The sequence below is a fragment of the Macaca fascicularis genome, chromosome 5, assembly GCF_037993035.2.
Source record: "Macaca fascicularis isolate 582-1 chromosome 5, T2T-MFA8v1.1".
Classification (NCBI taxonomy): Eukaryota; Metazoa; Chordata; class Mammalia; order Primates; family Cercopithecidae; genus Macaca; species Macaca fascicularis.
The window spans coordinates 54,668,463-54,686,250 of record NC_088379.1 but is presented as its reverse complement, the minus strand read 5'-3'; the positions used below and the strand labels follow the sequence as shown (position 1 = coordinate 54,686,250).

The following is a 17,788-nucleotide window of genomic DNA, read 5'->3' as shown; positions in this document are numbered from 1 at the left end:
GAGGGTGGTGGGATTGGAGCTAGTTTTATAGGTTAGGGCTAAGCAGTGGAAAGTTACAGTTAGGGGCCATTTATTGCTGGCAGGGGAAGAATGTCACAAGGTACATTATCACAAGGTGGGAGGGGTCACAGGGCACAGTGTTGCGAGGTCGATTGATCAGTTAGGGAAGAGCATGTTACAATGGTAGAATGTTGCAAAGTTGGCTAATCAGCTAAGACAGGAACTAGCTGTTCTTTCTTCCTTAGTAGTTTTCCTGTTGTCCCAGACTTTCTGGCTCCAGGAGACCTTCTGGATGTGTACGTGTGGGTCACAGGGGTCATAATGGCCTGACCGTGGTGTAGCCTGCTCAGAGGACCTTACAAAATTGTGCATCATGAAATTTATCAACTACTTATGGTAAAGGAATGAAAAAACACAAATTTAAAAGGAAGGGTTAGCTTCCACCACCTAGACTAGTATCATATGCTTTTATATTCCTATATGCACAGCACATGCTTCTATATATGTTAGATGTCTTAATATACCCTGGGTGAGCGGCAGCATAAGATGGTGTTTAAGAAGAAAGGCTCTGGAGGCAGACATACTGTAGCCAGATCCCGGCCCAATAGGTCAGTTATTTAGTCTCTCTAAACCCCGCTTTTTTTATCTGTAAAATGGCGAGAGTAATGGTAATAACCGCATAGGGGCAGGTGAGGATTAAACGACACAGTAGATGCCCGGGTGTTTTGTGCAGTGACTTGCACATAGTAGTCATTACACACATTTGTCTATTATGGAATCCTGTCATCTTTTTATTTGCTCAAACTGTACAGTGCTTTTTTTGCCCAGTAATCTATATAACCATTCTAATTCAGCATTAAGTATTTATTATGTTTCTTTAAACCTTTTGATTACATTAGTTGTCAGTCCAGAACCAGCTTAAGTGACTGGCTGAGCTTGTGTAAAACATGAGACTGAGGGAAAAGAGGAGGTTTTATATGCATGCAATATAAAACGCTAGATATTTTCTTAAGCTACATGAGCATGTTCTAATAAAGGCAGGCAGCAGATGAGAAGAATTTATAATAGCTACATTCCATATATTCTTGTTTCTGCTTCATAATTTGTCTTTGGTGAGTATGTAATTTTTTTTCACAGTAGTTATTCCCAGCTGCATATGTGTGCTGCAGAAAGAAAGAGCATATGGAATATATACCGTGTATATATACATATAGAGATATTCTGGCATTGGGCATGTGGATTCACATGCATATACATGCACACACTCGTACTATCAGTCTATGTATGTCTATATGTAGACAGAGACAAATATATGTATAGATATACATTCCTTCTGCTCTTTTCATTGTGTTATGCATGTCAGAGGCAGGGAGAGTTCTGTTCTCCTCCCTATTCCCCACCCCCCCACAAGCTGGAGGGCCAGAAGGTGGGGCGGTACCTCAGGATAATGGCAGCAGAAGGCAAAGGGAGCAGACAGCTGGCAAGCTCTGTCCCAATATGCTTCCCTGAAAGAGGCGAGGAAATTTCAGAAGATGCAATGCCTGAATGGCTCACTTTGCAGAAAAACAGAAGAACCAAGGTAAATTCCTTAGAACGTCATCCATTTTAATGGGTCTAGAATTGACCATCTTCTTATCACCATTTGGTAAACTTCCCCAAAGTTGTGAGTTTATAAACATCTCATCTTGGAAGATAGTCTAGAAAGACATGTCAACTTTTCTGACTCATGAGGGCTCTTCTCATAAGCTTAAAAAGATTCTGCCAATGCCAGGTGTCTCCCTGGAATTTTCTAGAACAAAAATATACAGTGAAACCTTTGCTATGTTAAACACAGGGAGCATAAGAAATTCTGAATAGCAGATACCCTGTCATAAGCACTACAACTTAGCTGTTTTGAATGAAACATTTTCAAAAGACATTTTACATGCCTCCTTGCCATTTAAAACAGATTATTCTAATTTCACAGTTTCCTGATGATTCAGGGTCAACATTATGAACAATAATTTTTATTAGTCAAATGTAGTGCTCTTTGAAATGCTTCATTAAAATATATAGGACTATTTTCCCTATTATTATTATTATTTTTTTAAATTTAAATCCACTTTTTATTCTTTCACAGATTTTAACAATTATACACAACTTTTAACATAAACATAGTGAAATCTCAAGGATAAGGAGGCAATATATATGGCCTCTTCTATTCGTTATTCAGGATGGAAGGAAATTTTCGAAGTACAATGGGTGAGATTTAACACTGGAAAAATACATAGGAAACTTGTTTAACTGGCTCCACTTAGGACCAGACACAGCACAATAAATATAGAACCGCATCATCTTTTTAAAAGATCATTGTAATTTTAACACATTCTTACTAAAGAAATACATACTATCAATGACCAATCTGAAATTCTGTAACAGGTGAAGAGAGACTTACGATGAATCTCTGAGCGTAGGTTCGCTAGCATCTTCACACTCATACATAAACATTCTTAAAGGGAATAAGAATGATTTCAAATTCAAAACAACAACAAAAAAACAAATTTGGTCAAACTTTCTTCATCATACCATTCATTGCTATCACAATCCTAGCTTGCTGGTAGGTTTAAGAAAGGAATAGAAAGTTTTTGAAATCCTTTTAATTTCTACTAGTCTTAGGGCCTCTTGGGTAGGCCACTTTGGAAGCAAACTGATTAAACAGCACCATTAAGTCCGCATCTCAACAAACCATTGCATAATTTCTGTCAATGTTCTCAAAGGTTAAAACAAGTTGTATGGAAGAAAACCTTTCCTCAATAGCAGGCCACTGTAAAAACATGTAATCTGCAAGAATTTAAACAAAACTATCCTGAATTCTCTACTGATTGCTTCTTTCCTTAATAGATCAACATATAGGCATTACCTAAAAAATTAAATAATAATATACTGAGGCATAAAATAAATACTTCATTTATGCTATCACAATTTGGGTATTTGAGATTGTTAGCCATGTTCACACACCCTTTCCTCTACCCAAAGAGGAAGCAATGGTGCCAGCACTACTGGTCAGAAAGAGTTAATGGGAAACTGTTGCTCTCAGAGCTGTTCTGCAATATGCAGACACATAAATTATTATTTTAAACATATACTTAAAAGATGGATAAAATGATCTTTTTTTTTTCATGTGATGCAGATTCTGTTATCAGTAGATACAAAATTAATTTCATTCCTATTAGGATGGAAACTGGTATGCTGCTGTGGCCATAGATAGTCTGAGAAACCTCTTAAGCCAGTGAACCAAAAACCATATGAAAGAAAGTAATATTTTCTGTGATTGGTTAACTGGCTGTTCAAAAATTCAACAAGCAAACAAACATGCAAACATGTGACACGTCATTATTTCGTAAAAACATAATGCCACTTTGGCCCCAGGAATCACTATAGCCCAGCTGGTCCTTAAAGGTGCAAACAGCCTTTAATTGCTACTAAAATCTCTGCTATTTTACTGCCCATCACACTTGCCACATGATTCTCAGAAGCTTAGGCTTCCAAGATGTTTAAGGAAAATTAAGAAGGTGTGATGTGGATCAAGTTTTCAGTGATTGTTTTAAATGTAATTTTAAAAAGAACTTCTAGTAATGAAGTATATAATAGTCCTTGATACTAAATTTTTTCTAGTGAAATAAACTATGCTTTAATAAGACAATGTTGCTCTAAGTTTGACCGCCTGATTCTTTTCTTCTCTTTTTTAGAGGGTACTGTTTCATATATTGTGTGAGCCCCACAAATGTCTATTTTAAAAAGAGTATAGTCCCCGGCCGGGCGTGGTAGCTTATGCCTGTAATCCCAGCACTTTGGGAGGCCGAGGCGGGCGGATCACCTGAGGTTGGGAGTTCGAGACCAGCCTGACCAATATGGTGAAACCCCGTTTCTATTAAAAATACAAAATTAGCTGGGCATGGTGAAGCATGCCTGTATAATCCCAGCTACCAGGGAGGCTGAGGCAGGAGAATCGCTTGAACCCGGGAGGCTGAGGTTGCAGTGAGCCAAGATCGTGCCATCGCACCCCAGCCTGGGCAACAAGAGTGAAACTCTGTCTCAAAAAAAATAAAATAAATAAAAAATAAAAATAAAAAGAGCATAGTTCCCAATAGTTTCTCACAAATATTCCTGATTTATAGTGGGGGAAGCGATGCATAATTGGAACATTAATCATTATGTTTTTTGAAAATTAAATATTTCCTGCAAAGCAATTCCTCTGCAAAATGCTAAGCTGCCAATGAGCTTACCACAATAGATATTGAGTCATTTCACAAAGTACCTGTTCAAAAGTTATAGAAACCTGGCCTTCCATTCCAAATTCACTGCAAAGAGAGTACATGCAGTAGTCCTGTTTACAATTTAATAGAGATAAGGGCACACCTAGGACAAAGAGGGTCATCACCCTACATACAAGTTTACAGTAGTGTGACCATAATATATATTTACTACATTCACCACTTCAGATAGAGGAAGAGGGAGGCCCTTCACAACACTAGAACAAAGGAATGTTAGTTTTATATAAGACCTACCAGAAAAACAGGGAAACAAATAACACACATAGGCACTAGTCTCAAAGCTGCACAATAAAGAAGCAAAGGGTTTGAGATGAGAAATTCAGGAAAATATACACATAGGAGCTTGTTGAGGAAAAGGAAATCACAGTTCTAATCTTCAAGGCTTCTAATCTTCAAGGCTACGGAATGCATTCTGCATATCTTCAAGAAGTTGTGCATAGTCGCTCTTGATCTTTGCCTCACCATCTTTCAGTGGATCCTTGAATTTCATGGAGGAAAGTTTATAGAGGATGTCTCCCATGTGTTCACGAATAATGGACCATGTGATTTTATTGTCACTCTGGGCAGTGGTTTCAACAGCTCTACGAGCCATATCGTAAAATGCAATCATGTTGGACAGCATCCCTACTGTCTTGTAGAATGGGCAGAACCTGTCATAAGGAGTATATCCATTTTGTTGTAGGAAATCATCTTTGATAAGTTTTGCTACCTCCAGAGTGATTTTATCTGTTTCTGCCAAAGAAGCCTTTCCGACAAGCTGTACAATTTCTGCCAGGTCTTCTTCTTCCTGCAGAATTTCCTTAGCTTTGGTCCTCAGAGGAACGAACTCTGTGAAGTGTTTGTCATAGTATTCATCCAAGGCACGCATATACTTGCTGTAGCTGATGAGCCAATTGACAGAGGGGAAATGCTTACGCTGAGCTAGTTTCTTATCTAAGCCCCAGAACACCTGAACGATACCAAGAGTGGCAGATGTAACTGGATCAGAAAAATCACCACCAGGTGGAGAAACTGCTCCTACAATGCTGACACTCCCTTCTCTTTCAGGATTTCCAAGACATTTCACCCTGCCTGCTCGTTCATAAAAAGAGGCCAGACGGGCACCAAGATAGGCTGGATATCCACTATCTGCAGGCATTTCAGCTAAACGACCAGAGATTTCTCTAAGGGCCTCAGCCCATCTAGAGGTAGAGTCAGCCATCATACTGACATGATAGCCCATGTCACGGAAGTACTCGGACAGTGTGATTCCAGTATAAATAGAGGCTTCTCTAGCAGCAACAGGCATATTGGAGGTATTGGCTGCCAAAGCTGTCCTCTTCATAATTGACTCTACCTTACCATCAACCTCCATTGTGAGCTCTGGGAAGTCCCGGAGGACTTCAGACATCTCATTTCCTCTTTCACCACATCCTACATAGATGATTACATCACTGTTAGAATACTTGGATAGAGACTGTGATATCACTGTCTTTCCACAGCCAAAGGCTCCCGGGATAGCAGTAGTTCCTCCCTGGACACACGGAAAAAGGGCATCAAGGACTCTCTGGCCAGTCAACAGAGGATGATTGGCTGGCAGCTTCTCAGTGACAGGTCGAACTTGATGTACAGGCCATACTTGCACCATGGTGAACTTTTCCTTTACACCTTCAAATTCAAGCTCCAAGACAACATCAGAGGTATCATAATTCCCAGGTGGAGCAATATAAGTTACAGTTCCTCTGTTTCGTGGGGGTAACATGATTTTGTGTTTGATAAGCGAGTTCTCATTGACAATTCCATAAATGTCTCCGCCAGTGATATGACTACCAACCCGTAGGTTTTTGCAAGGTGTAAAGTCCCATTTGATATCTCTGCTAAGAGCAGACACGTTTACTCCTCTGGGGATGTAGATGCTTTGGGTCTGACTGCTGATATCCGACAAAGGTCTTTGAATACCATCAAAAATGGCTCCCATAATGCCAGGACCAAGCTCTACAGAGAGGGGTTTACCAGTGCGAAGTACAGGATCTCCAACGGAAACACCAGAAGTTTCTTCATACACCTGAATAGTAGCCATGTCACCCTCCAATCGAATAATCTCTCCAACCAACTCGCTGTGGCCCACTCTCACCAGCTCATACATGGCTGCACCCGCCATGTCACAGGCTGTAACCACAGGTCCTGAGACCCCATGTACATAACCAAATGTGCTTTCTTTATCTTCATCGAGTATTTTGGGTAGCTTGGAAAAATCCATGTTAGTTTACCTGCTGGGGCGCGAGGTGCAGAGACCGTACCGACCGAGGACCGAGAGGCTCTATTTTCCCTATTATTAAAGTATTTCTTTTCCTTTTACTGTGGGCCATTATTTCTCCCAAGGTCTATTTTGATACTTCGAAATCCGTTGTTGGCTTGAATTACGTAGCCTAGTTTGTTGGGATGTTATAAAAGTAGGAAATAATTGCCAAGTGAGCACTCAAGGCTTCCTTTCTTGCAAAGGCCTTGTCATGTACATAGCCTTTGCAAAGCCTTGCAAAGATTTTGCTTGTTTGTTTGCTTCGTGGGTTGTCAAAGATGAGGTTAATGAAAGGCTAAATCTTCCTTGAACACGGTAGTCTCCTCCTATCCACAGTTTCACTTTACATGGTTTCAGTTCATGGTCAACTGTAATCCAAAAATATTAAAATATTTTGAGAGAGGAAAGAGAGAATTCATAGTCACATAATGTATAATCCAATGTATTATTATCATTGTTTTATTTTATTATTAGCTACTGTTGTTAATTTCTTACTGTGCCTAGTTTATAAGTTCAGCTTTATCATAGGTATATATATATATATATATATAGAGAGAGAGAGAGAGAGAGAGACAGTATATAAAGGGTTCAGTACTCTTCACAGTTTCAGGCATGCATTAGTGGTCTTAAAACATATCCCCCAAGGGTAAAGGAGGACCACTATATTATAACTGTATAGTGTCATTTTGTCCATAAAGCTTAATCTTATCTCCACAATTAGATTGTAAACTCCTTGGAACAGTGATCATATTATATACCATTTTCTTTATTCTTCATAACACCAAATACAGTACTCATAAACTGGACACTCACTTACTTTTACATTGATTCCAGGGTATAAAAAATTTTATACTGGTTAATTATTATCACAATGAAAGAGCAACGTGTTGGATGGGAGTATCAAGCTAACAAATTAACTTCAGCAACTGCCAAAAGCACTGGGTGACAACTGTATTCATAGGACAGATAGTAGTAGTAATAAGAGCTTTGGGGACTCAGTTATTTTGCTACATGCTGAAACATTAATATGTATAGGCAGGCAAGTACATGTGGATCAGAAATATAAGCAGTAAAAGTCATCAGTTGATGTGATGTGTAGTTAACTTTTTTTTTTTTTTCTTTAGGGATTCCGATAATCAGAGCCATGGCTTGAGGATACCATGTAGTCTGTCATTTCAAAACTTTATAAATTCAGATTTGGAAAAACCCCTTTTCCTAAAATTAATATTTGAAATTTTATCAGCATAAACTATCCCATTTATGCATAATATGGTAAGAATAGGAAGCTTTTGTTTTACATTTTATATGACTCATATAAAATGAACTTCACATGATTAAAATATAGTTAAACTCTTATTTATTTGTGTGTTTCAATTTAGTTGATTATCTTATAGTTTATATGCCAGAATATCATATGGGAGAAGACATCATTTATCTGCTGATCTTTCTAAACAAAATCCAGCTATTTATTTTCTTTTTCAAGCTGGTTCTAAACTAGATGAGGGTCAAGTACATGGAATCCCTTATGTCCTTTACTTCTCCATTTGTTGTTTTGGTTATGCTTACAACTAGCTCTATTCATTATAATTGCTCACCTTCACAGAAACACCAATGACATCATTTTAGAAACACAAGTCATTCATGTTTCCACTTATTTATGGAGTGCCCAGTTTGTAGCACATGCAGTAGGCCCTTAATAAATACTGATATCCTGGGTCTGGCTAGTACTGTTTCTTACTATCTGACTTACATTTTCAGGAATTTTGCCTTCTGGATGGTAAATCATTGGTAGCTTTAAATTAACCATGGTGGGGTTATTTACACCACCACAACACAGAAATTTGCAAATGTTCCAAATGTCCCTCTATGAGCCAGTTGCTGAACATTTACCAACACACCATCACGAGTATTTTTTATGGTGATGACTTGCAAAAAACTGCTTGATTTTCAGTACACATTGTGATACACGAACATATAAAATAGAAATATTCCTCTACTACTGAAAGGAAGTACTAAGGACTCTTGATTTTGATAACAAATATGAATGCACTGGAGACCAATATGATGGAATTTAGTTGGATCTTTCACAGTATTTGATATATATGTTTGCTATTGGTTGAATGAACCACCCCCTGGCCTTGCAAAAGGATGTATTAGAAACTTATTCCCCAATGCAACAGTGTTGGGAGGTGGGGCCTAATAAGAGGTGATTAGGCCATAAGTGGTCCCCCCTCCTGACTGGATTAATGCCATTACTGTGGGAGTGGGTTTATTATAAAAGGCCAAGATCAGGGTTGGGCGTGGTGGCTCATGCCTGTAATCCCAGCACTTTGGGAGGCCAAGGCGGGCGGATCACAAGGTCAGGAGATTGAGACCATCCTGGCTAACACAGTGAAACCCTGTATCTACTAAAAATACAAAAAATTAGCCAGGCGTGGTGGTGGGCACCTGTAGTTCCAGCTAGTTGGGAGGCTGAGGCAGGAGAATGGCATGAACTCAGGAGGTAGAGCTTGCAGTGAGCCAAGATGGTGCCAATGCACTCCAGCCTGGGTGACAGAGTGAGACTCCATCTAAAAAAAAAAATATATATATATATATATATATATACACACACACACACACACAAAAGGCCAAGTTTAGTCCTGTCTTATTTCTCATGCTCTCTTGCACTTCTGCCTTCCACCAGGGGATGACGCAGCAAGAAGGCCCTTGCCAGATGCCACCTCCTCAATCTTAGACTTCCTACTCTCCAGAACAGTGAGCCAAATAAATATCTGTTCATTATAAATTGCCCAGTCTATTATATTCTTTTATAGCAGCACCAACAGACTAAGACAGTGTATTTATTTCCTTTTGCTGATCATGAATTTCTCATATTGTTCATCAAAGTCCATGATAATTTTCTTCTAAAAATTATTTTTGAAGTGATACTAATGGCTAATGTGTATAGTACCTGCTCTTTTCTAAATATTGTTCTCACCAATTTACATATATTTACTTAGTTAATAATCCTTATAAATAAGGATTAATATGCCTCGTTTTACAGATCTAGAAACTGAGGCACAGAGACATTGAATGACTTGTTTATGTTTGCAGGATAGTTCTCTGGGTAGCCTCGGGCCAACCCAGTTCCCTCCCTTTCCTTAGTGGAAGTTCTTAAGAATAACTAAAATATACTGGGAATGCAACATCCTGAGAAAAGAGTAGACTGGCCAGAACAGCCAAGGCTCTATTCCAGTGCCCCCTAAAAAGAGGATTTCCCTTAATGCTTTATCCCAGCAAGTTATGCTATCCTGGAGTATAAAACCCAGGTTGGGCTGTTTTCTGGGGTTCCTCAGCTGTGGTACAAGTGGAGCATGAACAAGTAAGACTCTATCCACCCCAGGCAGCTTTCCTGAGCCTTCAGGTATGGACTCCCAATTGTTGCTTACTGCCTGCTGCATGTAACCTGTCATCTGTGTGAATATTCTGTTTTACTGGATTTAGGCAAGTCGATAACCAGTAAACAGCAAATCTGCTTCAAAATGCTCATGCAGCTAGCGAGTGCAAGAGCTGGGACTTGAATACAAGTAGTCCAAGTAGTCAGGAACTATAAAATGAGGATATAGTAGTCCTTATCTCATAGAATTATTGAGTGAGGATTAAATAAATGAATATGTACAAATTAGAAAAATACCTGGCAAAGAATAAGTATTATACACATTAGCTCTAAGTATTATTTTTAAAATGTATTTTTAGAAGAATTGTATTATTGACTATTACTGACTTTGTTAAACCATAACTATTGCTGATTCATAATCATCAAAAGAAAATAAATACACATGTATTACATGCTCTTAAGCACTCTGTTCTATTACTTCTTTATAAAAATTTATAAACACAAATAATAATTTTTATTTTAAAAATATTATCTCAATTATGTTTACTTTTTATCTCAATTACTTTACTTTCTAAGCTGTATCCAGTCCTTTGGGGAGCAAGGTAGGAGATAAGTGAACAAAAAATTGTACACTATAGAAAAGTTGGGAAATGTGAGTAATAAAGAAGAAAATAAAACCATCCAGAGTCCCATTTTCTAGAATATCTGTTAATACTATTATACTTTATTTATTTGCACATTTTTCCTGAGCTTGCTTTTGTTTGTATGAGATCATAGTATATCTTCTTTACTCATTCAATATTATACTATAAGCCTGTGACCCAGAACATCTCTTACATTATCTTTAAAAGTCAATACATTTTGAAAGATTTTTTTTTGGTGAGTGGAGTCAAAGTTTATTTTTTTAATTAATGCTATCAGTTAGCCAAACTCTCTTCTTTAATAAATTCATCAAATGACTGAAATGGTGTTGTATATACTTGATATTTGTAGAGGAGGGCTGAGTGACATTTTTGGATGTCTTACGCTGAAATTCCCAAAAAGTATCTTAAATAATCAATATTATATTTTCTAGATTTATTCCTTTAAATGGCATCACTAATCATTTAAAAGAATAGATTATTACATTGACAGCAAATAAAAAGAAAGTCTACCTTCATTGTCACTAGTTTATTGTCCACTTCTTGTGTTTCTTACCAGAACTTGACTTCATGAGCTTCCTATTCACCTAAGGAGTGGTGGATGGCTGGTAAAATTGAGTACATGCCCAAGCCAGTATTGATGGAATAAAAATGGCTTCAATACAAGGCCTCTGTTAACATGTATTCTGTTTTCCTTACAAATTTATGGTTTTTTTCCTCCAAACATATGCATATCTGAAATTCAAATTGAGTGCACCTTACCTCATGCTCTCCGTACCTCTAATGAGGTGGAAAAATGTACATTAATGACGGAAAGTTATTTAGTGCTGAACAGAGTTAATTGCTTCTAATCACTGCTTACATCCATCTGGTTTTATGGTAGACAACAAACCTCTTCATTGGGTTTGCTCATTAGACATATTGTAAATCACAGAGATGCACTGGCATCTTGCATATTGTGTTTCTATTAGTGAGGCAGCATTTTCATATAGCCCTAGTGGCAGGCTTTGGGATGCAGATCAACTTGTCTGTGTTCTGTTAGAACTGCAGGGAGTCCTGGTGAACTGGCCTCCTAGGCTCATTTGGAAGGCAATGGAAAGCTACTACCTATCAAAATCTAGTTGAAAAGCTATGAAAGAGCTGCCAGAGACTGGGATAGCAGATACCTTTGCCATGATTTTAGGTGGTAATGTTGATGACTACCTCATTTTTTCCAAAAACTTGGGATTAAAACTTGCTTCTACTACTATTACTTGGCAGAGTCAACAGAAAAAGGATTGTATGAACAAAAAATCAAGGTTTAAAACAGACGTAGATGCAATCTTTAATCTTGTGTCTAACACTAATAGCTTCTTGAATTGTAAAGATTCAAGCAATATTTTATCAGAATTTTGGGAAGATCAAAGGAAAAATATAAGCACATGAATTATTTTAGTGAATAGCTTTATCATAGCAAAATTAAACTTGAGCTAAACTAATTAAGATGCTGTGGTGCAACTATGCCAGTAGCTGATATCAGTTGATGATAAAAGATTTAGAAAATTCATATGGGAAGTAAGACCTGCAAATTTTGTGACAATGTAGAACATTTGACAGGATATTATAATTACCATAGTATCTTACATTTTAGGTAATTTTATCAGTTAAACAAGAAATAATCCCCAAATCTTAAAAGAGAGAAGAGGAAGAAATGAAGGGAGGGAAGGAAGAGAGAAGGAAGGAAGAAATAATACATGTGTAGAAGTATCTGATGTTACTTTTCCTTTTCTGATGCTTGCCTATTTCCTTCCTGTTAAGGTAAATGACTTTAGAGGGAGGTAACAAAGTTATAAAAGGTGCAGAATTTAAAACTGAGTAGTAACTTAGGGATTATCTGGTAATATATACTCTCCTCATTTCATAAATGATATAAGTGAGGCCCAGAAAGATTGAGTTGTCAAAGATAGTTACTTTCATGGCAGCAGTGGGGTTAGAGAATACAGATCAATATCATGTGTCCTCACTCAGCCAGACATCATTAATTTGTAATAAAAATTAACAACATAACTTAAACATGTGTGTGATGTGCTCCCCACCTCCATATTCCCCATTTTTGTACCTTATTTAGGAAAGAAGGAAGTGACAAATAAGTTCTTACGAGTTTTTTTTTGGTTGGAAAAATAATTTAGACAACATAGTCTATGGTGACTACATATTTAGTTCTATTTTTACATACACAACTCTGTAAAATACTAAAAAGCTTTCTGAGTCACTAAAGGTTTGTGAATTTTGAAGTATATTTAGGTCTAAATTAAAACCTAATAAAACCAAGAGTTTTTAAAATTGATAACCCACGTATGTCATATATGATAACTATTAGTCCAAATACTTTATTACCTATCAAGAGTATAAAAGTGAAATTTCACCATAGTTCAATCTCTCGGAGTAATTATCCCAACCTCAATTCCATTGTTTTCTAATATTTTAATGTCTAGACTGAATTGAATTTCTATGTCTTCTTTGCTTCTTCTGTTACTTTTACAACTAAAGTGTAATTGAATAAAATCAACCTGATTTCAAATTACTTTGGAAAGATTTTCAACGTAGCCACAATTTTGGTCTCAGGATTTTGCTTAGATTCTTTAAGGATCAAGAGATGTATATGCGGAATTCAATTCATATCAATGGTCTTCTTTTAATTCTGTACTACCATGCAAAATTTTTGCACTTTTAGCAAAATATTCAGAGATGTTCACTTTTATTATTCCTTTTTGTTGAAAAATATTAACAGTGTATACATATGTAATACATGATATATAACATGTGTACACATATAAGTATAGAATTAAATCATTAAGAAACATATTTATAAATGGGTTATGCCCTTTTACTTTTTTAAGTCCCTATAGTAATATTTCAATATGTTTTCTTTATAATGTGTCATCTAACTCCTGATTTGATTTGAATATAAATTGAAACAAGATTTTAAAAACTGTTTTGGAAGTGTTTTTTCTCTCCTTCCACATCTTTAGCATTCAACATGAGTGGAAGGCCAATGTGAGCTTGGTTGATTGGATGAGGGTTAAATGAAGAGTAGCCATTATTTCCATTGCTTTAATTATGCCATCCTCACCATGATGGACCTTGCTCCATTTCCCTCCGGTAGACCTGACAGACTATAACTGACCTAATTGATACCAGATGACAGCTCAAATAAGGCCTAATAAAGAAGTAATCACACTAATCTAATGAGCAAGCTGTTATGATGTTGGCTTATAGAAAGCTGATTTTTAATCCCTCCATTTTTCTTTTATTACCTGTAACCACTAATCGCAATCTCCTTTTCTGTGATTCTAGAATCAAAGGACTACAATGGACCTTAGGGGAAACACAAGCTTGATTTCCTGTTATTTGTGCTATCTGATATGCATTGATATAATTTTTTCAACTCTTAAATATAGAAATGCCAAACAAACTGAAAAGTTGAAAGACTAATACAATGATCACATATATACCTTCATTTCACATTCAGTCATTACACATATTTTGCTATATTACTTTGTCTGTATTTATATGTATATATACATTTTTTCTGAACCATTTGGAAATAAGTCACCTGTATCACAACATTTCATCCCTGAATGAATATTTTCAACATATATTCCTTTAAAATAAACCATTCTCCTACACAAGCATCGTATCATCAGCAAATTAACGATAATATCCAGTCTATGTTCAAGTTTCTCCAACTGTCCCCAAATACCAAACCATATCCAACCAATATTTCATTAGTTTTTGAGCCTTGCTTTGCTTTCTAGCATAATAAAATATTTTGAGCTCACCTTATACTTTCTTGTCTTAGGTCTGAAGTCAACCATTGTCCCAAGAAGCTCAGGAGTAAGATTTGGGCTAGCATGCTCATTGCTACAAGACTGTCATTACTTCTGTGATTTCTCTCTCTCTCTTTTTTTTTTTTTTCTTTTTGAGATGGAGTCTCACTCTATCACCCAGGCTGGAATGCGGTGGCACGATCTCGGCTCACTGTAACCTCCGCCTTCCGGGTTCAAGTGAGTCTCCTGCCTCAGTCTCCCGAGTAGCCGAAATTACAGGCACCTGCCACTACGCCCGGCTAATTTTTGTATTTTTAGTAGAGACAGGGTTTCACCATATTGGCCAGGCTGGTCTTGAAGTCCTGATCCCAAGTGATCCACCTGCCTTGGCCTCCCAAAGTGCTGGGATTACAGGCATGAGCCACTGTGCCAGGCTTTCTGTGACTTTTCAATGGAATAGGGGTGGGTGTGTGTGTGTGTGTGTGTGTGTGTGTGTGTGTGTGTGTGTTGAATTTCTATGAATAGTTACACTTCAAATGTAATATAGGGTTTTCTTACCTTTTAGAAGATATATATAAAAATAATGTATATGATTATATGTAATCTTCATGCTGAATGTCTGAAAGTCTTGGTACCTAATAGCATTAATTTAATTGCATTTTTCTATAATACGCATAAAATAGTTTCTAAATTACGACACCTAAAATATTGTATCTAAATCAAGTTTAAGATTGCTCTGCCAGTTGCTACTTTTCTCTTTAGACTACATCCCACTTAGGAGGTATAGCCAGAATATTGTGCTCAAAAGTCACTTGAAATAATTTTTTTTTTTGCATGGTTATGTTACTGATTTGAGTACATGAACAGTTAGATTTATTTGCTTTCAATTTGGGAGTTTGCTCCTTTATCTAAATGTATGTTTTGTATAAAAGATTTACATGGTTCAAAAGTCTACATATATATATGACAGTATGCATAGAAATTCTCACTTTATTTTTATATCTCTCACTATATTTCTCTCTACTTCAGCTGCTGTAGGTAACAATTTTAGTTAGTTTCTCTCTTATCCTTTCAGCGTTTTCTTTTCTAAAAATAAGCAAACAAGTCTTCATAGGGTATCAATTCTTCTGCACATGTATGAATGGCAGGATTCTAGACCCGGAAGTCTAAGAATCACATGGCGGTAGTCAAGAGTCACCAGGTATTTGTGTGAAATGAGAGGTAAAGCATGTTCAGCAGGCAAGAATCTGAAAGGATGTGGCTCCAGGTGACATAAGTCCAAGGGCAGCCACTGCTACAGACACTAGCTATTGCTAGTATCACTGGGGTAGTGTTACTGGGGTCAAGAGGCAAGTCGCAAAACTCAATTGACTACCAATGTCAAAAATCTTCAGTATAAACAACATAAGCTCTTTTTGTGTTCACGTTGCAGCTTCAATAACATCTCCTACAGTTCTTGCTCACATGGTGTTTATACTTTAGTGGCAGCAACAGAATTAAGTAATCACATGACGATTGAACCAAGGCAAACGAATAAGTACACTAAACATGATTCTATGATTCTACGAAAGTGTAAGACAAAAAAAGCAACCAACCAGACAAACAATATAAACCTGACTTGGACTGGGGCCCTCTGAGAAGTATTTGCTGAGAAAGAGACAGGAACAGAGATCACAGGGCTGATTTGGTGCTAATTATGTGGAAGTGGAGGCTGGAGAAGTGAGTGCTGCAGAGAGAGGGAGCAATATGTTATGAAGGGATTGTGGTGAGTCTGAGCAATGTATACAACAGAATTTTGAGATGAAGACTGGGACAAAATAATACTGGGATCAGGTGAACGAGGTCAGCATCAACAGTGATCAATCATGTTGCTAGTATATGATGAAAATGGCATTTTCCCACTGTGGTCTTTCTAAAAATCCACAGCCCCAGACTAAGCATGCAAAAAATATCAGACAAATTCAAATGGAAAGATGGTTTACAAAAGATCTGACCAGTACTCCTCAAAACTGTCAAGATCATGAAACAAGGAACTTCTGAGCACCTGTCATAGTCAACAGGAGCTTAAGAGATGGACAACCAAAGGTATGGTGGTTGGCTGCATGGGATCCTGGAATAGTAAGAAGACACTACGAAAAAAAATAAGGAGATCAGAATATAAATTTTAGCTAATATTATATCAATATTAGTTGATTAATTGTAACAAATGTACCATACTCAATGTAAACTATTAAAAATAGGGGTAACTCAATGTGGGGTAGATGGAAGCTATGTACTGTTTTTGCAATTTTCCTGTAAATATGAAACCATTCAAAAAATAAGTTTACTAAAAAGTATGCAGGAGGGGTGGTGGTTGGGGGCTGGACCTTGCAGGACCTCATAAACTGTTTAAGATTTTAGCGATTTTTTCTAATACACTCACTTTAAGAGCTGTGATCTTTTTAAACAGATAAACCATGATTACATTTTACCTTACGTAAAATGTCACTGTGGCTGAGGTGCCAACCTCTGAATGGCAAGTGTCGATGGAGGACATTCAGTTTTAAAGCTCTTTTAATGTTTTTGGCAAGAGATGATGGTAACTGGAACAAGGATCAGGCAGTGGAGACAGCATGGCATAATCGGAGTTAGTATCAAGTTTGTGGGTAAAATTACAGCAGCGGTAATTTGACACCACTTGAAATTACGGGTTTGAGAGAAGAAGCAACACATTTAACCTTATGTCTGCCACTGAGCCAGGTCACATTTTCTGGCCTAGAGGACTTAATGAGTTAAAAGGGAAGTCTTCTTTTCTTTTAAATCTGGAGACTTACTTTCTGCTCTTTGGGGAGTAGAAGTAGTTGGCTTTTCCAGCTCCACGGGGGAATAAGTTAATTGCTCCTAGTTAATACAGATTATAGGCTGCAGGCATGCAGGATCTCCCATTAAAAAGCTGCCGGCAAACTGTTCAATTGTCAATCCATCTCTGTCTTATAGCATCTTATTAAAAATATCAAGGCACTGTCAACACACACATTCCGGCCCTTTCCAATGGTTTGCCCCCATACTATAGATTCTGTGGCAAAGTTATATCCTTCCCAAGTTAGCTCATGTCAGTTTTATAGAGTATTTTATCATAGCATAACAAGGGTTATCAACTTTCCAAGCTTCAAAATCTGCGTGTATAAGAGTGTGTGTGTGTTTTGCCACTAAGTTCTTGAACACTAAGCGAATGCCACATATTTCAAGATGGATAAGCAGCTCTGCTCCATGAGAGCATTCATGGACCCAGGTTCTCCATCCTGTTATTCCACCGTTCCTTAGGTTGTACTGTCTCAGATCTTCATTGGCTTTTCATCTACAGAAGGAGAAAGAGAGAGTTGAGGTCC

The 17,788-nt window shown here is 37.2% G+C and overlaps 1 protein-coding gene and 1 long non-coding RNA gene across 5 annotated transcripts in view; one reads left to right on the top strand and one right to left on the bottom strand.

Moving 5' to 3' along the window:
• The window catches only part of LOC107129722 (uncharacterized), a 384,848-nt gene that overhangs the window by 278,687 nt on the left and 88,373 nt on the right, over window positions 1-17,788 (top strand). For 2 of the 4 annotated variants that reach the window (XR_012434845.1, XR_010586840.1), the window contains one exon: window positions 9,278-9,361. The exons of the other annotated variants lie outside the window; for them this stretch is intronic. This is a non-coding gene — a long non-coding RNA (uncharacterized lncRNA). Of the gene's footprint in view, window positions 1-9,277; window positions 9,362-17,788 lie in introns of those variants that run through there. 4 annotated transcript variants of the gene reach the window in all.
• Window positions 2,082-6,614, bottom strand: LOC102115629 (V-type proton ATPase catalytic subunit A). Its single transcript, XM_045393233.3, has one exon. It carries the CDS (start codon window positions 6,550-6,552, stop codon window positions 4,699-4,701), a length of 1,854 nt encoding a protein of 617 aa, XP_045249168.2. The 5' UTR covers window positions 6,553-6,614; the 3' UTR covers window positions 2,082-4,698.

Coding starts and splice junctions, on each gene's coding strand:
- LOC102115629 (XM_045393233.3), bottom strand. CDS start 6,552: ATGGATTTTTCCAAGCTACCCAAAATACTCGATGAAGATAAAGAAAGC.